This window comes from Colletes latitarsis, chromosome 1 (genome assembly GCF_051014445.1).
Source record: "Colletes latitarsis isolate SP2378_abdomen chromosome 1, iyColLati1, whole genome shotgun sequence".
NCBI classification, from domain to species: domain Eukaryota; kingdom Metazoa; phylum Arthropoda; class Insecta; order Hymenoptera; family Colletidae; genus Colletes; species Colletes latitarsis.
The window spans coordinates 48,953,910-48,978,797 of record NC_135134.1 but is presented as its reverse complement, the minus strand read 5'-3'; the positions used below and the strand labels follow the sequence as shown (position 1 = coordinate 48,978,797).

At 36.7% G+C, this 24,888-nt stretch overlaps 3 protein-coding genes across 14 annotated transcripts; 1 reads left to right on the top strand and 2 right to left on the bottom strand.

Moving 5' to 3' along the window:
- Positions 1–470: 470 nt before the first annotated feature.
- Positions 471–18,974, bottom strand: LOC143344820 (tyrosine-protein kinase CSK). 9 transcript variants are annotated; one of them, XM_076771349.1, is made up of 11 exons: positions 18,769–18,869; positions 18,074–18,230; positions 17,828–17,979; positions 15,763–15,805; positions 10,329–10,428; positions 4,738–5,121; positions 2,420–3,073; positions 2,075–2,270; positions 1,491–1,577; positions 1,316–1,408; positions 471–1,241 (listed from the first exon to the last, which is right to left on the bottom strand). In XM_076771349.1, the coding sequence occupies exons 6-11, from the start codon at positions 5,091–5,093 to the stop codon at positions 1,146–1,148; spliced, it is 1,482 nt and encodes a 493-aa protein (XP_076627464.1). In that variant the 5' UTR covers positions 5,094–5,121; positions 10,329–10,428; positions 15,763–15,805; positions 17,828–17,979; positions 18,074–18,230; positions 18,769–18,869; the 3' UTR covers positions 471–1,145. The 9 variants fall into 9 exon arrangements, with proteins under 9 accessions (XP_076627464.1, XP_076627445.1, XP_076627436.1 ...); XM_076771330.1 differs by lacking the exon at positions 10,329–10,428 and having other exon boundaries at positions 17,806–17,979; positions 18,074–18,180; positions 18,769–18,900; XM_076771321.1 differs by lacking the exon at positions 10,329–10,428 and having other exon boundaries at positions 17,806–17,979.
- A 159-nt stretch (positions 18,975–19,133) lies between these two features.
- Positions 19,134–22,609, top strand: Ufsp2 (UFM1 specific peptidase 2). Of its 3 annotated transcripts, XR_013080160.1 has the most exons (11): positions 19,134–19,411; positions 19,510–19,725; positions 19,798–20,025; positions 20,103–20,273; positions 20,355–20,448; positions 20,547–20,807; positions 21,170–21,316; positions 21,393–21,528; positions 21,609–21,729; positions 21,791–21,862; positions 21,939–22,078. XR_013080160.1 is itself a non-coding variant. In XM_076771254.1 (10 exons), exons 1-10 carry the CDS (start codon positions 19,373–19,375, stop codon positions 22,148–22,150), a joined length of 1,758 nt encoding a protein of 585 aa, XP_076627369.1. In that variant the 5' UTR covers positions 19,134–19,372; the 3' UTR covers positions 22,151–22,609. The 3 variants fall into 3 exon arrangements, 2 of the variants coding, with proteins under 2 accessions (XP_076627369.1, XP_076627379.1); XM_076771254.1 differs by having other exon boundaries at positions 21,609–21,862; positions 21,939–22,609; XM_076771264.1 differs by having other exon boundaries at positions 19,135–19,411; positions 20,106–20,273; positions 21,609–21,862; positions 21,939–22,604.
- A 204-nt stretch (positions 22,610–22,813) lies between these two features.
- Tim8 (translocase of inner membrane 8) lies at positions 22,814–23,796 on the bottom strand. Of its 2 annotated transcripts, none has more exons than XM_076771372.1 (2): positions 23,453–23,748; positions 22,814–23,202 (listed from the first exon to the last, which is right to left on the bottom strand). In XM_076771372.1, exons 1-2 carry the CDS (start codon positions 23,570–23,572, stop codon positions 23,029–23,031), a joined length of 294 nt encoding a protein of 97 aa, XP_076627487.1. In that variant the 5' UTR covers positions 23,573–23,748; the 3' UTR covers positions 22,814–23,028. The 2 variants fall into 2 exon arrangements, with proteins under 2 accessions (XP_076627487.1, XP_076627497.1); XM_076771382.1 differs by having other exon boundaries at positions 23,189–23,309; positions 23,453–23,796.
- Positions 23,797–24,888: the final 1,092 nt, after the last annotated feature.

The following is a 24,888-nucleotide window of genomic DNA, read 5'->3' as shown; positions in this document are numbered from 1 at the left end:
AATTACTTTAAATATATATATTTATATATTTAATATATCTGAGTTGTCTATCATTGCGTTACGTGGTGCAATTGTATATGGACATTTGATCGCTGTGTAAATTAGTCATCTTAAAAACTACGAACAAAATTATGGACAATTCTCGATATTAAGTCTCCTAACCAGTATCAACTTTACTCCAAATATTCCTTTCGCGATAGTCGGATATGTACAAAAGTATTTACAGATACATTTACACTACTAATATATATATTTATATATATATAGTCAAATATCTCGCGGGACAACTTAAATAAATCCGTATATAATGGTTGCAATAATTTAGTTAAAAATTAATACTTTACTATGACGAATCTTTGATTAAAGAACTTATATAACTAACAAGTACTTGCGATCTACAATTAGCTGCTCTCGAATAGGTATGAAGATCTCCCGAACCGCTGACGGTAAAAATATCTAATTTTTTCCCCCCATTTCTACTGTTACACGTAAGTGAAAAAATTCTAATATCCAACCTTACAAGTATAAGTCGAAAAGATTACTGTATAGTAGATATCCATAGAGACTAATTATTTTGTTTTTTTCTTTAAATTCAGTTCACTGTAAGGCGCTTCTTACACCTGGAAACATTTCTCGAGTCTTAACACGACGAAAATTATGTAAAAAAAAACCGCGTCGTTTACGCAGCTTTGTGAAAATTGTTGTACTCCCCTCCAACGAAACGTGACTATAAAAGAAATTAAGTAATAGACAAATATGTCACATAAAAGAAATTAAATTATGAATTTTCTCCCAAGTGCTACCTGAATTTCGGATGTACAAGTTGAATTTCTTTTTTCTTTATTCGTGAACTTCAACTTGGCCAAAGGCACGATTGACGTAGATTAATGTATGTGCAACATATTCTCATATACACACAAAAAAAAAAGAAAAATTAAACAGACTCCATCTTTAAGAAATTAAAGTAATAATAAATATAAGCGATGAGGACACTACTTTTGTACAATAAAAAACATTGCATTCTCTATAGAAAGTATTTGGAGCTACCTCAGCTCCATGATCGCAAAAAATGTATCGTTTCGGAAACGCCGATTCCGCATTTTGTCTTTTCTACATCGAGTCTAAGAATAATAAGTAGCATTCTTTTAATTCACACCTTTGGTGTATTCAGCTTTCAGTTGATCCAACACTAATTTTATATCGTAAAAAGTAGGTCGCTTTTCAGGTTGTAAGTCCCATGCCTAACAAAGATCATTCGATTACTTATAATTGACCAGCACAATTATATTCTTTAAGTGGATACTATCATACGTACTTGTCTCATAATATCGTAAACTTCGTGCGGACAACCATCTGGTGGCTCCATTTTGTATCCTTTTTCCACGCACTTTACAACGTCGGCTAATGGCTGAAATCAGGGCAAAGAGGCCGCCATTGTGAAGAACGAAACAGAATACTCAAGAAAGAGTAAATCTAAATATGGTACTCACAATTCGTGGATAAGGTACACGTCCGAAGGAATAGATTTCCCATAAGAGTATTCCAAAACTCCACATATCAGACTTATTTGAAAACTTCTGGAAACAGAAATTTTCAATTACGTTCACGAGTGCCGCGATATTTGGCAAAAAGCTGACAATGAGAAGGGACTCAAACTTTAAATGTAAAATACAGTGAACGAAAAGTGCAGAGTGAGACATATGCGACCCGCGCGAAATCGAAAGTGATAAACTATCGATCCGTCGAGCGAAAAAATCAATTCGACTGGGGGAAAGGGTTTCAGGAATAAGAAACAAGAGATTCTCTTAGTCTCGTCGTTACTTTTATTGTCGAGCACAGTCACAAGTTTTACCCTTGGAGAACAAACTTGATTTATATTTTTGATATTATTTTGCATTCTACCGATACGAAACTTGGTTCTACGTGCCCCGAAATGCAAACACCATTCAACAAAAGCCCGTTTAACGAATGGTGTACTGTCTTTTCAAACTCTTCCGAAGATCTTCCCAAGTGGACGGTTTCGTTCGCCGGACTTTAGTTATCTCTACGTTATACGTGTACATCGAGTACTTACATTCTGCTTTAAAGCCTCTGGTGCGGTCCATTTGATGGGCAGCTTGCCGCCCTCGAGGGAAAAGTTCTCGTCCCGTGCCAGCCCGAAGTCGGACACTTTGGCAGAGTTGTCCTCCGCGACGAGAACGTTCCTCGCGGCCAGATCTCTGTGCACTACGTGCCTGGACTCCAAATACGCCATGCCAGCGCACGTGTCGCTGAAACAGAACGGAAGGCACCTGTATTTACAATCGTTCCGCGTCAGAGCGCGGGCAATACGTAATCTGATTATATTTTCTTTAATCAGATCGTATTTTGCCCAACTCTGTTCCTCGTAAACGGGCAAGTAGAAGCATTGGCTACGTACTACGCGAAGTTGATCTGATCCTTCTTGGAAACGTGCAATCTCCCCCGTGATCTCAAGTAATCCACCAAGGACCCTTTGCTCATATATTCGGTAACCAGGTACATGTGTTGATTATTGAAAACAAGACCGAGCAGCTTGACCAAATTGTCGTGGATCAGCGACGTCATCAGGCTCGCTTCGGCCAGAAACCTTTGCGCAGCCTCGCTGTTGTCCTTCAGCATCTTGACGGCGACCCTCTCGCCTCTATAAACGCCCAACAGGACGTCGCCGAACTCCCCCTTGCCGATGCACTCCCTCAGCTCTAACTCGTGGGTCTGTATCACCCAGCCTGCCTCCATGAACGCCTTCGGGTCCACGCAGAAGTCCTGCTTACCCTGTTTCGGCAACGACTTCGTCAACTGCGTGCACAATCCGTCGGCGTCCTGCTCGTAATGTTCGACCAGCAACGCCAGGTTCTCGAAGAACTCCTCGTCGTCGATGGTCAATTGATTGTTCTTGTATTTCACTCTGTAGTGTTGCACGCGGCCTTGGTAGCACACGCACAAGGTATAGTCACCGGGGAAATTCGTCGACTCCCGGACTAGGAACAGACCGTCTTCTCTCGGTCGCAACAATCTCTCGGCAGTTTCCCGCGATATTTTCCCGTGGAACCATCTGCAATACGGTGACCAAGGTGATTGTAGGGCGTGTAACGTTTCATCTGGTCGACGTGAAACGATCGAGGTGAGAATCTTTGGATCTTGAAACGTACACTGCCGCTCAAAAGCCTTAGGATCGCCTGATCGTTTTAACGAAACTTCAGTCCCCGACGTAGACTACCGATTTTTTATTATTTTTTTTTTATACAATAGTCGCACGCGTACGTTTAATGTAGGTTATTTGAAACGAGAACGATCGATTTACTTTCACTCGTTGAAGGTGTATTCGAAATCTTCGTTGAGGATCTTCGAAACTTAGCTTAGATCCGTCTTAAGAACTAATCCGATTTAGATAGCAGCGTGAAACGTTTAAAAATAAATTTAAGCTGTGTTATTGAACAGGTGCTTAGCATATTTTTGCGAGACAATATAATTGTCCTAAAAGTTTTGAGCGACATTGTATTCTGTAGTTATCGAGAGCATCAGTATTGTACCGAGTGAGGCATCTCACGTTATCACCTCAAAAATCTCCGGTTTCTTTGAACAATAAATTTGCTCCGAAAGGGTAAATATTATGATTAGCAGATTACTCATTCCAAGGTTATACTTGTTGAGATTTCAAAGAATATTTTTAACGTATAGAATATCTCATTGCAGCGGTTCTCGAACTTTTTATACTGATGCACTCTTTTTTCTGAAAAGAAAAATTATTACCCCCTCCTAACATTTTTAGCAAATTATCTTTGTAAAATTGAAGAAGTTTCCTGACAGTACGTGATTATACACTGGGTCAAAAAAATCTCCATACATTCTTTCAGAATTTCTTAACAAATTTATTAGTTTATTTGTTACATTAATTTTGAGGAAAGATTCTTTCGTCAAAATAAATAAATTCGCGCGTAAATATTGTCCTGGCAAAAGGGAAACGTTACATTTCCTTTAACGCTTTCACTACATTTATATTCATAGTTTTATTTTATCTATTTACTGATATCTTACATCCTTAAACGTTTTACCGCATATGATTCATAGCATTATCAAACAATTACGTACGTATCAGGAGTATTACGCCGAAAGAGAGCCAAAGTCAAATAGTTAAAAACATTATTAAAATAAAGCTTTCAAAGGTATATTTAAATTATAGTATAAACTATAGAATCTTTTTTAACCTCATCCCACTCCCTTGTAGAATGATTTCGATACATAAAGATATAATTCCTGTGCAATATGAGCTCGATCGGATAACTGGAAGATGTGACGCACGAGCCTTGAAGTTTAACGTGGAAAAGTACATAAAACAACGGTTCCCATACTGTGTTCCGTGGAACAATAGTGTCCCGCACAATATAAAGAAGCGTCCCGCCAGAAATCCTAATTAATAATTGACCCTGGGATGATACACAGGTGTGTTTCATGACCCCAGCAATATTTTCTGTACGAACAGTGGTTTATTTTGTGAAGTCGCTATCGTTCTGTAATTGTAAAAGTTCTCTCAGTTAATACAACTACATCTATCGATAAAAAGAATCGGTTTGGATGGTTGATATGCACGTTGTACAGGAATTATTTGTGTATCGCTACCATTCTGATGGGTGATACAAACAAAATTCAGAAAATAAAAATAGCGATCTATGGCTAAAGAGCGATCTGTTATCAACGCGTCAAGGAACAAATACGTACGGCATAGCGTTCAGTTTGACCTCGTGCCTCGGATTCGCCGATAACGCAGCGGGATTGCTAGGATTTGTGACGTTCGAAGTGAGGATTACCGGAGGCGTACCGGCGTTCATGTGACTGGTTATGTTTGGAGCGGTGACGTTCGGATGCGTAGTCATTGTCGGTGATACTGGATGGGACGGAATGTTACTTGCAGACAAGTTGGAAGGAACGTTGTGTTGCGGTGTGTTTTGTAGAAGGGGATGGGACGTTACGTTTGAGGGGATCGTATGGTGATTTTGATTGCCATCGAGCTTTGCTTGCCGCGCTGGCGCTGACACATTCGGGTATCCGCCACCCGCATTGTGATACGTTGGCATCGCAACTCCCGCGGTGGCCTTTGCGAACCTGCAAACGACAACATCTGTTTAAGTATTGTTACGTCCTACGTTCAATTAGTCACTTTGTAACACGTTTCGCCGCCCCGTCGGTCACCGACATCGTTTGGCTTCATTAATAGTCCATTACCACTTACAAGGAACATCCGCGAACTGTAACCTACACTCCCCCACTCCAGTCCCGATGAATCTACGCAGGTTCGTAGAACAGCCAAAAATATATTTTTTTTCGGCCAAGGTAACTCGAGTTTAGAGAACGAAACTAACTTCCAACGTCACGCCTTTCAATTTTATGGAAGAGGATTTTAAAAAATCATAATTTGAAAATATGTAAAAAAATCAGTATCCTTTTGGCCGTTCTACGATACTGCAAAGTTTCATCAAACGGGGATGACATTTCGTGAATGTTCTTTGATAAAAATATGTAAATCTACAATTACGAATGATAAGCAATAAAGAACACAGCTTCGTGAAAATTGATATTGCAATGGATTTTTACTGGATGCGTCATGCAATTGGTATCTATCTTACTTCCTGTTTCGTTGAATATGGAAAATAATGACAGAGAAAACATTTGAATAGTATAACGAGTACTATTTTCCTATGACCTTAGTTTTTGCAGATGTACATCGATACATATGCAAAGCACAACTGCACTTGTTTTTTGATCGATTCTCCTCGATATTCTGCGCACAAAAGCACCTCAAGTGTTCGAGAAACTAATACTGCGCTTAATCCTCTTTATGACGGACACAAATTAACAAACTTAACACATAAAATGACGAAACTATGTGGTTCCGTTTAAAAAGAAAAATGCAATTGCACTTTGCAGGTGCATGGACGCAGTTTTTTTTTTAAGCGAGGTCATACGAATATAGACCTTGTTATACCATTTAACTTCGGTCTCTATCATTCTTTTCTATCTTCGAACGAAACTGAAGGTCAGTGCAATTGCGTGACGCACACCGTGTAACGTGTATTCTGAGTAAGGAGACTGAGTCGCAACGAAGTTAGGACAATCAAATACATAACACACTCTCGGCTCTAAATGTATTAATTTACGAGAAAAATACTTATTTCTCCTCGTTTGATCCGTAACGTACGTGGCTGCTAGTTATTCTTTCTCTATTTAGACAAAATATCGAATTTTAGAAATGGAGTAAAGAAGATTTATTTAAACGCATTATTTCATTTGAATAAATTCTGTTTAGAGACCAATTAGCAGATTCCCAACGAGAGACAAAAGAATGGGAAACGTTTATATATAAACGAACACAGTGATGAGAGTGAAACCGGTTCAGTGGTCGAGGGAAAAATTCAATCAGTTAACGAGGGAATACTGCAACGAACATTTAAATTTCCATTCTTCGATTCGAACAAACTTTGATCGCTTCAACGACGACAGTTTCACGCGTACTAAAAATCGAATATTATCGACAAACTGTTTTAAGGAAATCCCAAGTTTCCAGAAACGTAACAACCATGCGGGAATGCGGGTATTCGTTCGGATATTGACACACTTTTACAACGAGGCTAATCAAACGTAACGCGCTTAGGTTAAGACGCAATATAGTGTGCGATCCACATTAACGCGAAACGAGATGTATCGTCAACTGATATGCAGACGAAGGAGTAAAAAAGATCACGGCTATCGTGTGTCTCAAAGACAAAATCAACGTTGGAACCACATGCCCTCTCGGACCAAGTCCCCCACGATGGAGTAGATCTTTATGAGCGTTACTCGAGAAACCAGATATCTAAAGCACGCTCGCGGTAAATGCTGCTCCAAAACATTCTTGATAAGTTTCAGTTACAAAAACTGCGTTCGAGAGATGAAAGGAAGCGCGACACGAGTCGGACAAATTCGCTGCGCGATCGATTCGACTCGACGAACGTTTTATTACGTACTCTTAATTTAATGGGCAAGCAAAGAGGAAGCGATCCATTATACAGCGACGGTCGCTTAAAATGTGAGATATCGATTTTATTTCGGTTCTATATTGATTACGGTTCTAGTATCCGTTCTATTTCAATTCTATTGATTCAAATGTTTGAAGCTCAAAGAATAAACCGAGCCACAGTTCGACTTATAAAAATGACAAATTAATATTTTAAAATTAATTATTCGAGGATCAAAACAAAAGTAAAATTGAAACTGACGATGTTCGGCTTCGTGACTCGTCGCGATACGCTTTCCTTCGATGCGATATTTCATGCCAAATTAAGTGCCCCCCTCGAAAGGTGAGAACATGTACAAAAATACAACGAGAAACGTGTCTTAATAAAAATTTATGAAGCAGAACGACCGCAGTGCATACAGTCTGCGCCATATTTAATCCTGCATCCGCGGACTAAGGTGAGCATTTAATAAGCCTGTTAGTTTAAGTGGCTATTGTTCCAACGCATACAACACCATCCGTTCATTCCGTCGGCATTATAATGCGCTAGACACCGATAGACGGACGTTCGTGAAAGATGAATCACGCCAGTATATTTTCGAAACGGCTGGGAAACGGATAAACCCCCGCTTTTAATCCCAGCACCACTTGAAACAACATGCCCTGCCCGTTCTCCTTTGCTCTGCCCATTCAGATTCACGACGTCCTTAATCCCCGTATTCTTTTTTTCACGGTTTATTAGTCGCTGCGAGAGGAAATTCCTGTAATTCCCGATAATCGTCTCTCGTTCGACGGACATAACGTTAAACGAACCGATCACTGCGCGCAAGAATGCATCGCAATTTACGAAATTGAAAGTTTACGCTGGAAACTTGAAAACAGAACCGGGAAGTTCCGATCGAACGATTCAAAATATACCTTTTAGACTCCGACGCCATTCTTGTCGACTACCTAAAAAACTTCCCTCGTTGAAATTCTTGGTGCTTCTTGTGATAAACGCGTTAAAATAATCATGAATAGATTATGTTTCATTGAACGGAGCGAGTGAGATGAGTTTTACAAATTATAGGTGATCAATAGGTTAAAAAGTAGATCAATGACCAGAAGAAATATAAAGCTACTGGTAATCAGCTTTGTTCAGAAAATCGTTCATAATTTCACCTTATAAAAAACAATTTGTACTTCATATTAAACGAGTCAAAATTAATATAATTGTACGCTTGAACGATCGTTGCTAATAACTCAGTCAGAGTACAAAATGTAACCTGATTACATCCGGCACGATACGATTACATGTAATTGCACGGTAATTGAACTGCAGTGACATGGTAACTACATAATAATTAAACAGCTACTGCACGCTTTAGAGATTTACGATTTTGATTCCATCGCAATTAGACAATAATTGCCGTGTGTAATACATGTCATCGTATCGCAATAAATGTGACTACATTTCGATCAATTTTGAAGTCAATATACTACGTTTTTCTCTGGCCAAACGCCATAAACTTTTGAATTTTTCATTCTTTTATTTTAAAAACACGTTCAATAACAGCGTACTCTAACTTTAAGAAAATTGTTCGTTTACATTTCGGTTGGCGACGAATTTTCGTGAAAAACTGTACTCCTGTTCTCTCGCCCCCCCCCCCCCTGGTATACAGGGTGTTCGCCCACCCCTGCGAAAAATTTTAATGGGAAATTCTAGAGGCCAAAATAAGACGAAAATGAAGAATATCATCTTGTCTAAGGCTTCGTTAAAAAGTTATTAAAAAATTTCAAATCATTCTGAAAAAATTAGTTTTGATTGCGGAGGACAATTACAATCATTTTTGGTGAATAGACACACCCTCGAAGTCCTATGTACTTTCGAGAAAAAAATACTTTCATACTTATAATTCTTAAAAATACAGGCGAAACTTTAAACGTTAATAACTTTTTAACGAAGCATCAATCAACAAATTGGTATTCTTGATTTTCGTCTTATTTTGACCTCTAGAATCTCCCATTAAAATTTTTCCCAGGGGTGGCCAAACATCCTGTATAATCGGACGCACCAGTGAAACTAAATCCGTTGCACGAACAAATATTGAATAATTCAACTGGAGTTTATCCTTGATCGGTGTCTATGACGAGTACGTTATGTCACGCAAAAATGTATAGCTGCAGTCGAACATACTAATACGAGAATGGGTGTTACGTAAGCATAAATGACCACATTTTTTTCGTCCGCTTTTGGAATTTCGAATATAAAGTACTCGTTCGCGGCGAGTCGAGCTTTCTCGCGAAACGTTACGTTGAATTTAAAATGTCTTTTATCCGAGTGCTTTTATGGCTGAATGCAACACGCCTCGTACCTTGGGACATTTCAATTTATAATGAGAACTTGAGAAAAATCGTTTCGTTTTCGACGAAATTTATTCGAATTTATTTACGGGTCTAAAAATAAAACAAGTCGAATAGTTATATTACGGACAAAAAGCCCCTTAATTAATCGATCTGCGCGTGTTTGCCATGATGAATACTTTTTCGTACACTCAAAGGTAAAATTTCTTCTAACAATAAACCAACGTGAATCGCACGTTGCACGGAATTATACGCGAGGGAAAGACCCTAAAGCCCTCGAGTATTTCTCGCGAGATCCAACCCCCGAATCTGTGTCTTGGACAGCTGTACCTTGTTAGTCATGGTAATTAGTAACGAGCAAACGGAAATTCGGGGACGGTGATTGCATGCATCAGCGACTCAGGTGGCTCGCCGTACGAAGGGACGAAAGACAGGTAACGCGACCTGCTTGAACGATGAATTATTCGATTATACGATGCGCCCGTGGAAACGCGCAATTTCCAGCATCAGCGAAGCGTTCATTTTTAACGTTCCGCACGATGGTTTATTTACAAAGTCGCTCGGTCGATTCTGGATTCCGATGGGAAATATCAGAGGGCTGCGCACAATGATGCTCAGGAACCTATTATACGGCGCGTAAAACCGGATGCGTGGAAAGCACGGATCCTCGATTTCATAAATTTTCGACACACCCGACGACACCCGACGACTGCCGACGACGATGATGATATAGAATTTTGAAATTCTATTTCTTTTTTTAACCATTCCGCAGTGTTACTCAAGAACCTCTCTTTTGTGCGGTTACATCTTGTCCATCTTTCAGGAAGTTTATAACAAAAATTTATAATTTTATTTCACGATTTTTGATTACGATAAAAAGCATGAATGCAAAATTGTGCTGATAAGATGGAGAAGCGATTTCTTCGATACGACATACTTTCTGCGTTACATGCATTTAGAGAATAAAATGAGTCACCTTGTGGATAGCTCGTAGAGGCTGAGTGTAGGTGTTATCCGAGCATCGCTAGAGTAGGTTGAACAGGCTACGTGCGGGTCGAAATAGGCCTCATCTCGGCCTAAAAGTCGAAGAAACGGATATAAGTTCAGACTAGCGAACGAACTTAATATATTTAATTCACCATCTTGCAAACGCGCTTAACGCGTTTCGTGAACTAAGAATTTCAACTCGAGAGAACGAAGGATATGTTAGAAAAGAATAAAATATTTCGCAGCGAACGAATAGAAATTTTATCGAACACTTCTCGTACTGTTGTCGAAGCTACGATCTGCAAAGAAGTAACGTATTCTCTTTTCCTGCTTCATTGTTTTATTCTTAACCTCAGTGTGGGATTTTGCAGATGTTAAGGACTTTCCTTATATGAATAATCGACGCAAATAAAACAATTGTATTTGGATTTTATATTTCAACGAACATCGGAAAAATTTTGTCGAGAGAGGGGCATTATCTATTCTCCATCTTCTGCAAATCACTGTACGAAGCTAGAAAAATTGTTCTTAGCGACGATTCACGTTACGAAGTCCGCCTGTTCGTTCGTAAAATGCATTTTCATGATAGAATTGGTTCCCGCGTAACTCGATAGTCGTCTCGCGAGGAAATTGATCAATTTCGGAGGGCCCAGGGATCAATTACGAGAACGGGAAACAAACCGTCGCAAATATCGAGCGTGAAAATCGTACACGTACATAGTACGGGCGTCTCACGAGGTTCGAGACTCTCGTTTCCTACCCCTCCGAGGAAAACCACAAGGTGCCCCGCCCGTTCCTCGCGTCTAAAGATATCAACCCGCGAGAAAGAAAAAAGAAAAGAAGAAAATCGCAATGCCAGCACCTAAGCATCGAGACGAAGCGACAAACGAACGCTGCGAAACGCGACATAGTCGGTCCGATCCGCGACCGGATAAAGGATAAACCTGTAACGCCGCGCGAACTAATTGAATCCGTAATTCATGGTAATTAAAAGTTATCAACTCGTACACGTTATCACGGGAGAGACTTGTCTTAATTATAGTAATCGAGAACAAGAGTACCGTTACAATGCGGCAACGGCGCGGTTTATTCCATCGAGCGAATTCCACTCTAAATCATCGCAGAAGACACTTGTGTTTTCACGCTAGCTTTTTATGCGATTCGATGCGATTCTTCGCCAAGAAGATTTATTCGCCACTGTCGCTTTCGTAAACGTACGAGTTTCTACGTAACGCGCGATACACTCGAAATTGTTCGAAACGAAACCCATTTATACGTACTTTATTTATAGAGTCACGAAGTATAGAAAATTAATTCTTTCGAGCATTATCAAGATGATTTTAATAGAATTCTGCCGTTTTCCTTCTGATGTACATACTTGTTATATTTGTTTCGACAAAATTTATAGAGCACCAGTTGAACTTCGTAAGTACTGTGCGTCCGTGAAAAGTTGGCTAGCGAAAGAAATGCGGGTCTGATTGATGCCTAGATCCCCACTCTAGTTTAATATCGCTAAAGTGAAGACGCTAGCCAACTTGTCTCGGACGAACAGTAGAAACAGTGGCCACTGGACAGACGGGCCACAGAAACTCGGCTTTTCAAATTAAATTATCTCGAAATTTTCATACAACAGGAAGGACGGAACACAATGGGTGTTCCAAAATAGGTACACGGGGATCTATTGTATCCCTGTTAGTCGTAAAGGGCCGAACAATGAGACCAAGAGCGCCGAATGCATGCATCCTGCGTTCAAGTAGCGGTTCGAAACGACACGGTGAACCGAAAACGATTTCCCGGCGAGGAAAACAGTCGTTTGGAAAATCGGATCGATGAAAGGTGCCGCGTATTTCCGGCGGGTCTCGATGATTATGCGTCGTCGACGAGGCAGCGTGAATTTATGTTAACCGGGCGTAGGTAGATCGCGTACGCGATGGGCGACGAAAATTTTCGTCGAGCCACGGGGCCACCCGTTTTTGCGTAATTTATGCAAAGCTTATTCGCACCGATGTCTCGTAACCGGGTACTATTAATATCCCCGGCACGCGAGGGAAGACGCAGCTGGTAGAGAAAAAGAAGAGAAGAAGCCCGGGAGCAAAGAGCACGCTCGACAGATTTGCTCTGGTGTGTTTCTCTTTAACAGTACACGTTACTGTACCGTGACCCGCCGTTTTCCATCTGGCGTTACCGCGTTACACACGGTCCGCACGCATTTACGATTTCTTACCCGAAGTAAACGGACACACTTTTTCCATGGTAAAAGTAACGACACGCCGCGAACAAAGCCACGGAACGAATAGAATAAGAGCAACCCGCGTAGAACTGATTTTTGCCCTCGAGGAACATTTTGCACTTTGCTGCCGGTAGCGAGGCTTCCGTGCACTCCCTAAAAATTCGAACTGAAAATCTCCACAGCAGGTAGAAGACTTCTGGTCTGGGTCTGGCAAAATTATATTTTTGTACGCTCGTATCGAACCAAAAGTTTTCCATTATTGAAAAAAGCTGTACAAACATGTATCGACAGTCACAATTGGAAAGCACTCGATTTCTTCAAACCACACGAGTAACGAAGGTATTCGAATACCCGACTCGGCTGAAATATTCGCGTGGCTGGAATGAGTCACGTCTACCGTCCCAACATTACTTATAAATTTTGTCACGTTTGTAACAAAAACACTTTCAGGCACGTACAAGCATCCGTAAAAGAGTCGTGACTGCCTTTTCTATTATTATGATTGTTATATTATTGAACATTTTTAAGTTCTTAACGAGTTAACTCTCGCTTACTCGTAAATAATTGATGGGCGTTCGAGAGAACGGTAAAAGAATGGTTTATTCGTGAAAAATACGAACAGTGGCATCCAAGCGGCATCATGGCAGTGAACGTGTTAACTTCGTGCACGAACCGTTGCTCCGAAACAAGCCTAACTTGCCAGCGATCTGGTGCGCGAACCAAACAGACTGGAAAAAATTACCATAATCGACCACGCTTTCATTACCAATTTTGAAGATGAAAATCAAACAAGGAGCAATTATACGCTGTTCCAACAATCGTTAACTAGAACTACCTTTCTAACTGTCTGTATAATGGCGACGTAACACGATTCGCACGAGACAAGTTGGAATCGGTATTGATGGCGGCACGCAAACTTGGTCGCAAAGCGTAAAGAAAGTATTACGTGACCCAGAAAAATATCCGCCGCGGACTGACGCGCCAATGTTCGAAGATTGATCAAGCTTCCAGGGTGAAAGGGAACAAAACAGGAGACGAAGAAAGGTTTTATTGTGCTGCAAGCTATCAAAAAGCCCATTGATTCGCAAATACGTAATATCGGGACGCGTCGCAACACGGTCCACATGACTTATAAAGACGCTTCTTGTTCCAACGGAGTAATTATAGTTTCAAGAGAGCAATCTCCGGAAACTCGTCGAGAATTTACCGCGAGACGACCGGGTAAGTCATTAAATTTTACTAATGAGGAGGGCCTCCGATATTAAAACACCGGAAGCTTCGCTATAACGACGATCTATGCTCCTCAGAGTCGCGAAGAAATTTCGTCGATCGACGAGGACAGTTCTCAAACGGTATATCAATAGAAAAACGTAACATTAATTATCAATATTTGCAAAACAATGGAAGATATTTATTTAAGAAAATTACCGAGCCTTTTATACGCAAACCTCGCTTTAAAGTGCTTTGCTAACACGGCGCTTTTCGATTATATGTTTATTATTTACGGCGCGGTTGCTTGATAGCTTTAAAGATATAAACCACTATATTTACGTGGACAGTCTTCGCATATTCAGTATTCGCTGAATCTCGAATATGTGCATCTGGCTTTACGCGATGAATCTTATCTTAATCCATGATGGATTACACGCTGGCTCCTCGAGATGCCTTTTAGAGACAAATCAACGCTTAATTCTTACGGCCTAATCGCGATCCTTCAGAATTTACAATTTATAGGATAATTACTGCGACGCAAGATAATAGAAGAGTTCAGAAATTTTGTAAACTAAACCTTACCACAGAGTCCAATTAATAAGTTTTTTGAAATTATTCATTTCCAGTGTTCTCAGAAATCTACATTGAAATCAATGGATGCTCGTATTAATTAGAAATTCTTGACGTTTGTGACAGTCAGGATAAAGTGCACGATGCAAAGATGCAATCATAATTACAAACACGCAGTACGGAAATTTAGCATTCCAACCTCAGAACGTAAGATCTATCGCTTCTCTACTGAAATAATCTGCGAAACGATAAAGAGTCCTTGACTTTTGGAATTAATTAACTTCATTGAAAATTCATATGCAGCACAACATAACACTTTAATCCATAAAATCGTGATACCTTCGTGATAAAATACATCTTTTATTATCTCATTATGAACACATTCTTGTCATTGTTTCGATAATTCCGTGCCTCGGGCAATCCCGAAGAGACTGCTAAGTATTAATGAGTTTAAATGGTAAATCCGATAAACAGAATACGTCGAGAAGCAGATCAATGACTAATACTGATGTAAATAGTTTAAATTTCTTCTTCATCTCCACTAATTTTTTTATTATAACGCAATACATGAATGTTTACATAAATATGTTAAATTATTTCCATATAACTGTTCCATTCGTCAATGGATATTGAACACATTTTATTTTTGCGTTGTACATGAAACGATGATAACACATTAATTTCCATTAGTCACAGCGTTAGAATTATTATTTGAAGAAAGATTACACCTTCACCGTATCAGAAACAATATTATTATTTAGTTACTAGATTACACGACACAGTACAGTAGAACATCGATTTTCCAGACAAATGTAATAATAACGCGTGATAAATCGGTAATAGGATAATATCCATGCGACTATTTAAGTGAAGCTATTTTCACGTCTCTAATGCGAGAGTATCTGATGCATATCCGGATAACCAAGAATTAGGTAGCCAACATTTGCAGAATCAAACTGTCCAGATAACAGGTGTTGTACTGAATGTTTTTATGTCTCTTTTATACAAGATCTGCCAGCAATCATAGTACAACCGGAAAGGGGATAATTTAACGTGAAAAAATAAGTCGAAAAAGAAGAATGAAAATCATTTTGTACGATGCTTTGTTTTCGAGAACATTTACTTGGAAAATTCATCGGATACGCGTGCAATAGAATACGACTGGTCATCGGTATATGTAGAAATAGCAAGTAATGGACAGACGCGCTTGACAAATCGTATTCAATAGCACGCGTATCCGATCAATTTTCAAATTCAATTATCTCAAAAAGACCTCATAGGAAAACATTTTATTCTACGTTTTTGATTTATTTATTCAAGTAGAATCACCGCTTTCCTGGTTGCACCACGATTACCGGGACACCGTGTGTACAGAAGAATTTATTATCCTACGAAATACTCGAGATATTACCTATACTTCAAATTGATTGTCCATCCTCCGGGTATATGACCCTCTGAAACAGTGATAAAAGCGAACCTATTATTATTATTATTAACAACCACATATTACAAAAATGTATAAACCCGTACAAGAAATCGTCAAAATCTTAATCTAATCTGGATCAATTTTATCTGAATAATCAAGCGAGTATAATGATAACAAGAGACGAAATGAACATTGCAATAATAATATTCATAAAAGAAGCAGTCTACTGCCGTAACGCTGTCATTAAATCTAAATAAACGTTCGTCGGTTTAACGTTCAACTGCTCGAAGAAGAGCACTCGATCAAAGTTGTAGAATTCTTCCACGGAGAAATCAATCTCGTCACACACGATAAATCTTGCAAACGATACTCGCCCTCCTTCGAGTCGTTCCGCAGCTCCGCGGAATTCCTTTTTAGAAATTTCAAAAAATTGCGGCCGCTGACTAACGTGTTTTTAAATAGTAACGAAGAGTGGGATGCGAGCGTGTCGTAACGAATTTAATGAGACTAACTATAGACGAGACCTAGCGTTTCACAGAGACGCTCAATTGCTAATTAAAATACCGAACAAAGCGAAAATAGTTGCAGCCTACGATGAAGGCAACAAACAACGATATCTCAGTATCATTTATCGGGCAAAGTAATATAGGAGTTAACGTACGTCGTAAAATTTGAATATTTGTAACGGAACAGATAAAGCTGCCTTGGGTATTAACTGTGTAGATAAAGGAATAAACCAGTATAACGTGAAAGATAATGTAGATGTTTACTTTACATTTTGCGCGCTGGTAACGTTTATATTCCTCTGATCGAATGCAGCATCTTCTATAGTCAACACAGAACAAAATTTATATCGTAATAACGTATTTAACTGACTTAAGTAAATTTATATATAATTTACTGTGCATTATTTATAAGCGATAAATGTATTTTAAATTTCTTATCAAATGAAAAAAAGTAAAGAAACAACTTTCTTCGATATCTTGGACACGATGTAAGCAGAAATGTAATTAGTTCATTACTTTCGTACTTGCTACTATTAGATGTTTACAAATCATTCGTACACTATCGTAATTAAATACAAAAACTGGACCGATATCTGTGATGCAAATTAAGTCAATTTCGTTGATTATACCATTATCATATGATAAGAGATATATATAACTTCAATTGAACAATTAGTCTGATAACATTCTACGTTGACAATAACGTCAACGATCACAGAGTGTTTTATTCGTAGTAAAACTGGCGAAGGGATGATTATTTGATAAGGGTGGTGAAATAAGTTGAAAATATTTCTGTATTTTCCATTTCCTTCGAGTAAACAATGGATCAAACTTGAACGAAGAATAGGGAAACAGCTTTGCCTGGGTCAAAATGACCCAACATTCTCTGTACGAGGGTTAAAAGGTACTCGCCTCCAGTATTATTTTTTGCAATAGGGAATAGTGAGACCGATGATGGCGTTTGATCATTGGGCGCGCAAGCGTCTTGTAACATTCAGCGCAAGGTTGCGGTCGTTCCCTCTCACTCTGCTTCAGAGCACTGCTTAAGGCCGAATTAATTAGGTAAGAAACACGCGTGAGAGAATCGTGGGTTCGGCCGCAAATCCACAACGAGAAGACGCAAACCGTCGACTACGTTTTTCATCCAGTACGCGGTTCCGTTCGCGCGGCACACGTGGAAAAATATTCAAGGAGGAAGAGCGGCCCATTTACAGCGTGCAATTATGCATTGTGACTGAATTATTCGACGAGGATGCCTTGTACCGTTCGTTAACCGTATAATTAGCCAATTGCTAATTGCTCGAGTTCGCATGAGCTATTTCGCTTCGCCTCGGAAGCGTATTAATCATTCGCGCGAGGTCTCATCCCTGTGTCTCTGTTCTTTTCACGTGGGTAGAAAATATTGCGCCGAGTACGCGGAGATAGGCCGAAAAAGGCGAACCGAAGGATAGAAAAACTGTGGCGGGAAAATTGAAATGCAAAGGACACGTGTGTGTCTCGACGCGCCTCGATTATTGCTCACCGACGGCCTGCGTCGAACGTACCGATGAAATAGCTTTGAAAACGTTTAGATAATTCGACGGACGATTGATGTGACAGGGAACATCTTTTTCCTTTGGGCCTCGAATACAATGCAATGATTTCGTACTCGCCTCGACCGTACTAGTTTCCGTTACGCTGCGTTTATTACTTTACCCTGAAATATTATTTATACTTATGAAATATACTTGAGAATTAAATGCCAACGTTATTACCGTATTAATATAGTGCATTACATAACTATAACTTACGTAGCATGTTTGACGTTTATACATATATGCTAAGTTTGAAGTAACGAATCCTTTCGCTCTGTCTTGATGATTGGTGATAAAGGTCTACATATATTGCATAATATAATCTGCGAAAAGATATTTGGTCTAACGACGGTACGAAAACAAATAACAAGATCTAAATGGAAAGAAAAACTTTAGTTATTTTCCTAAATCGCGATCGTCTGAATTGTTGAAAGTCAAAATTGAAAGCCAGTTCCTAGACATCCTGCAGCCTCGACAATCCTCTTGTATCGGATAGGAGATAGATTCTGTGCATACATGTGATACTTTTTGCGGAACTCTACGTGCCAAAAAGTGAGGCGCGATAATGTCACCGACTGCCAATATGGAATAGTAGGAAACGCAATAAAACCCATTATTTCTCTGTCATTCGGTGCTCTTAGAATGCAACTGCCAGTGTCATTTAAATAACGCCCACTTTTAACTCAAAAGAGAGAGTAACAACTTTAAATCTAATCTCCGATCGAATTTAACCATTCGCACAATTCAAAAGACAATTGCGTTCATTCGGTAGAATGATCGTGTGTCTGTCATTTCATGGTGTATTTAAAGAAAGAATATCTTAGAAGAACAAGACTGGAAATGTTTTAACGTGTAACAGTACTGCAACAGTTTTATCCTGCGCGCGAATACGTCGAAAATGTGGTACTCACCTTGTCGTATACACGAATTTTCTTGGCGGGCCTGCGGATAAACACAGGAAGCACAATACCACTATGTCACATGAACAAATATTCATAGAAACCACACGAAACAACAATATAATCACCTCGCGAAACGTCACACTCACTTTGGTCGAGCGGCCATTTTGCTACACACGACCCGAGTGAAGAACATCTTGATCTACGAGAAACAAGAACTTGAAGTTAATCCACGACAGAGCACTAGTAACTTTTGTAATACCAACATTACAATATTACTATCGGGTTCTAGTAAAAAGATCTGACAGATGGACGTGTTCTAAAATTGACTGATAAAGTTAAGAACGTCATTCTATGCTTTTTATTATTCTCGACTTGGAATAATCCTTGCCGTCATTTTGTAAATGTGTCAAATATAACTAAATTGCCATCTATATATACAACACTTGTGTGTACATACATGTGTACTCAAATATTTGGTGTGTTTCGCATAGTTTTCGCATAGATGACTTTGTTGTAATGTGCTTTTTGAATTAATCCTTACCATATGGCGATCGAGTACATTTGATCGTGAATAAATTTATGTAAAAACATTATTTATAATCAGATTGCTAAAATGGCACCGCAATTGCGAATTTTATCTAACGTTGTAGAGGTAATTATTATACGTGTTTAAACTTACTATATTTTTTAAACAAATCGTTTGCGTAGTACTGCAAATTATAATAACTTTAAACATATATAATTTTTTAGCGATTGAAAAATGTAAAGGACTGTGTGGCAGGTCACCTGTATGGTGTCATGTACAATAATACCTTAACAGTATTAACATTTAGTATAAATATATTGGATGACATTGAAGCTACTGTAAATCATACAACATTGCAATTACACATGCCAGCAGAAGTATATCTCTGTGGTATTTTGCATGTTGGTGAATGTGAAGAAAAACTTCCAGATACATTTCAAGTAAGATTATTACAAGTCTTCTTATAGTGATAAGAAAACCAATATGAAGTTTACATATTTAAAATTATTTAGGATATTGACATCACAGATAATCCATTACTTCTGAAATATTCACACCACAATTTAAAGATAGAAACATATTTTTATATTCATCAAAAACTTGAAGCTATTAATGATGTAAAAACCATTAATGAAAATGACATTCGTCAAGAATTTATGTACATTAGAATAAGAGGAAGCTTGCCTTTAATTGCTCAAAATGGTAACATAATGGATGTATTAGAAGAAACTAGAAAAAATGTAAGTTATTAATATTCTATCATGAACATTATTAAACTAACATTAAATTCCTTATGTAGCAAGTAATTCTTTCTTAGCAGATTGCATCAGGAAAAATAGGATTTCAGTTTCCATCAAAAAATGCATTTCTTTTCAATAATGATACTAACTTAAAAGATACATCTTTGAGGGAACTCTTAGACATTTCTGTATATCATGAAGGAACTACAAATGTAAAAAAAGGCATTATTCGACCAGCAGGAGTTGTGGTATATATTTTCATATTTTTTGTTGTGTTCCGTGTTTCTCTATTTTCTTGAAAATTATATTTATTTTATTAAATTCAACAGGATGCTGTAAATGCTAACATACTTTTAAAAATATCCAGAGATAAACTTTCTGAGGAACATAATAATTATGCTCCGGTATTCCAGTATGTAAAACGTATGTATTATAATATTTATTGTCAGGAAATTATAGTTACTGTGTTAATGTATTTAATTGACAAATTATAAAACTCAAAATTTAATATTCATAATTAGGACCATTCGACAGTTTGGAGTGTAATCTAGCTATTGACACATTATCATTGGTCAATCTTAATACAAATTCAGCAGATTTATATGGGATATTGGTAGAATCTATGTGTCGAAATATTAAGTTAATAGAAAAATGTTTTGAGGATCAGCTTAAAAAATCTGAACAGTCTATAAAACTGCCACTACCCATACACTTCAGACCTCAAGGTTTTGGACATTTACTTACAGTAGTCTATCCAAGAGATCACACTGACAAAGAAACAAGTAAGATTTTTCATGATTTCTCATTATTCTATATAATTAATGCAAAAGTTCATATATTTGAAATGGGGATTTTTGTTCTTCTAAATGGTACGCGCGGTTGTTCGATATAAAATTGAAAGAGGTTAGAAGGCAGAAAGAATAGATGTCATATATCAAATTATGTTAGGCCTGGCTATTAGGTTAGAAACAGACGAGCTATATTTTCCCTTGTTTTGCAATTAAAACATAGAATCGCTGCGATGTCACAATAGTAAAAATCGCTCGTCTGTTTCCAGCCTTAATGCGAAGATCGGCCACGAAAGGCATTCGGAAGAATATCCGAAATTGGTTTTTACCTAAAGTTAATTTAAATTTAATTACAGTGCCATACCGTGAAGATTTACATAAAATTTTAAACTTAGATATGACTAGACCGTATTTCCGCTATGGAAACGCTGTAAAATTTTATAATGAGTCACAAGCAGATAATATGCTTATAAATCCTCATGAAGCAATTTTACAAAACGATGGCATGTATTTAATATTGTGGATTACATTAATTTAACAATTTGTATATTGTTTTATACATTAGAAATTTTTGAACAGATGTAGTGAATAGTACTCGAAAAATTAGCATTGTACAAGGTTTATATGCATATCATCATTATATGCAAGATAATTTTGATGATAATGGGTGGGGATGCGCGTACAGGTCTCTACAAACGATTATCTCTTGGTACCGGTAATATCAAAATTCAACTAGTTAATTAATTTATAGTACTTCACATGAAATTGTGAGTAACAGTATTTTGGTTCTTGTAGATTACAAGGTTATACCAAAATACCAATACCTTCTCATTATACAATACAAAAATGTTTGGTTGATATAGGAGATAAACCTTCAAATTTCATTAATAGTAAACAGTGGATTGGTTCAACAGAAGTAGGTTTTGTGCTAGAAACTCTGTTAGGTATCACTGTTAAAGTACTCTGTGCATCTACAGGTGAAGAAGTTTCAACATTAGCTACTAATTTGTTATATCATTTTCAAACACAGGGTACACCAGTAATGATTGGTACATAACTTTTCTCCTGTTTTTATGTAAAATGTCTTCCTATATTTGTTAAATTAAATTTTTAAATATATTCTAGGTGGTGGTGTATTAGCTCACACAATTTTAGGGATCAACTATGATCAAATTACTGGGGATGTAAAATTCTTAATTTTAGATCCACATTATACAGGTCCAGAACATTTACCAACAATAATAAACAAAGGTTGGTGTGGATGGAAAACAAAAGATTTTTGGAAAAAAGATGCATTTTACAACATGTGTCTTCCTCAAAGACCAGTGTGTATCTGATCATATAAAACCAGATTAAAAAAAAAAAAAAAGAAAAGAGAAAAAAAAATTGTATACAATCATACTAATACTGTTTGGAAATACTCATTGCCAATTGATGTTCAACAGTAATGTAGTATACAGTTAAGTGCTATATAGGCAAAACAATATCAAAATGGATATGCAACTTCAATTACTATATTTTGTTATATAATTACTACAGTATAAAAGTTGCTATCCAAAATTTTTGGGATGAGACACATTGTTATTATTTTAATGCATATGTTATGTAGTGTAAACAAATTGTAAACCAAATGCACTTTTATTAATTTCCTAGGAACAAATTAAAGAGAATATAGTATTTAATGTTAGATACACATTAAACATTCATTCCAATTCTGTCTTGGTATTTTATCATCAATTATTTTTTTTACATTTTTTGCATATGAACAATTTTTTATGTGAATTTCTAGTTCATCTAAAATCAAATGCATTTATGCTTGCAATAACTATTATATTGCTAGGTTGTTATGCACATCTAATATAATTATATTAAAATGCATAGACATTCACAGAATTAAGAATGTATTTATTGTGACATCAATGTTATAATGTACTATGTTTTTCATATAATTCTTAAAGGAATTAAACAAATTTTACAATTATACATATGTTCGGATGTACATTTTGTAAAGTGTAACATATAAATTGAATTTTTTGTATAAATAAATTTGAAGAATAATTTTGTTGAAAAAAAAGATAATTGTTATTAGTCCAATATTAAATACATTTTCATTTGCAGTTTAAAAATTAAATGTTTTTGTGTTACATAAACACATAAAAATAATTTTATTTTCAATGTTCTACATTAACAATACAAATACTTTATGAATAACAATTTACATACTTCCTGCAGATTTTTGCAAGAGTTGTGCAAAACGATTTGTGATTAAAAGAGAAACATCTATAAACCTATCAACACAATTGGTCAAACATGTTTCTGTCCGACTGTCCAATTTGCTTCCTGGTTTATCCACACATTTTTCCCAACAAAAGTCATTGAATTCGTGAATCTAAAAATGTATGGACAAACTGTTACGGTTTTTAATTGATACTGATAATATAACTTCTATGTGTTTACTATTTCACAAATGTACATTTTGAATTGAAAAATTTTAACCTGAAAATAGTATTCAATGTACGTGTATTGAATACAAAATTGAACTTCTACATAATTTACAATAAGTTCTAAAGTATTTTAACAGATTTATTAGCTAATCAACGTCTAATTATTTACAATTTGTTTTATAATAAAGAAATCACCTGAGCTTGAAATTGTGCTTTTTGCTTTTCAGCCATAAGAAATTCTTGTAATTCATTGTCCACTTCTTTACTAGACTTATCATCTTGAAAAGATGAGCTACTGCTAAATAGGTCGGACATGTCTTGTAATTTTGAAAAATTATTTATACAATAATATTTTTCTAGACATATAATTTACTAACACTTTCAACCCACACGTGGTCGTCACCAATCGTTACTAGTGTTACAATCTTACAATTGATATAATAGAAGCCGTTTTTTCATGGGCATACACTAAAAAATTATACCATACAAGCAAACGTGTATCTTAGACCGCTATTCATAGTTACCAACTACAAAGTCTTATTGATTACTAAATAACTATGTACAGACTTGATAATTAGTTTATTCGGTGATACCATAAAATAGTAAAATATGAAATATAAGTAAATACATTTTAAGCATAATGAATATTTCGTTAGCTATTGATAAATTTAATGATATTCAGATGGTACTGTTCGTAAATCGTACGCACAACTTACATATGGCTGATATTTGATAGTGAAAGTATATTCTACTGATGACGTAATACTATGCTTAAATATATTGTATATAGTCTTTCACCTGATTGATTTATTTACGTATTGGTATGCAACGATTTCCGTACATTCGAAATAATGAGTAGATGGTACCGTAGATACGAAGATTTTGTAGTTTTCGATACGTATTCCTGCTATAATCTATACAATGATTTTCAGTAACATCAATTTATGCATTATTAAAATATTAAAAGTATCTATCAATACAATATTAATACATATTAAAGTTCACTTAACGAAATAATTAATATATGCAAATTTCGATGTATCGGCTACATACATATATAGTAATCAAAATGACTCAATTTGTTATCATACAAACACGTTACTCGATTATTGCGTTGAAGCTAAATTTTATTCCATATTGAGTACATCGTAATATACAAAATAAATATATTTATCTATCAATATTATAATAAATTACATATGCTAAAATATTTAACAAAAAATAAGGGTTGTCATCGTGTTATTAACATTTTTCGAACATTGTTATAATCGTTATAAATCCAAGAACATCATTTATACACAGCACCTAACAAGCAGTAAGTGTTTGAAATAGCAGAAATCTATTATTTAAAAAGAAAATTTATTAAACTAATCTTTTCTTCTTGTTATAGAAGTCATGTCAAACTGATTCAACTACCTGTTATGATTTCACGATATGGTGTAATATGTATAATAACTAATATATATAAATGAAGAAGTACGTATCTATACATTACGGCACATTGCAAAATATTGTGAAAAATATTTTTGTATAAGATTGGAAATATTTCTAGGATGTTGCTGCAATATAAATACAGCCACCCCCGTGCAAGTTATAATAACAACAATATCGCGAAAAGATTATGAAAACTG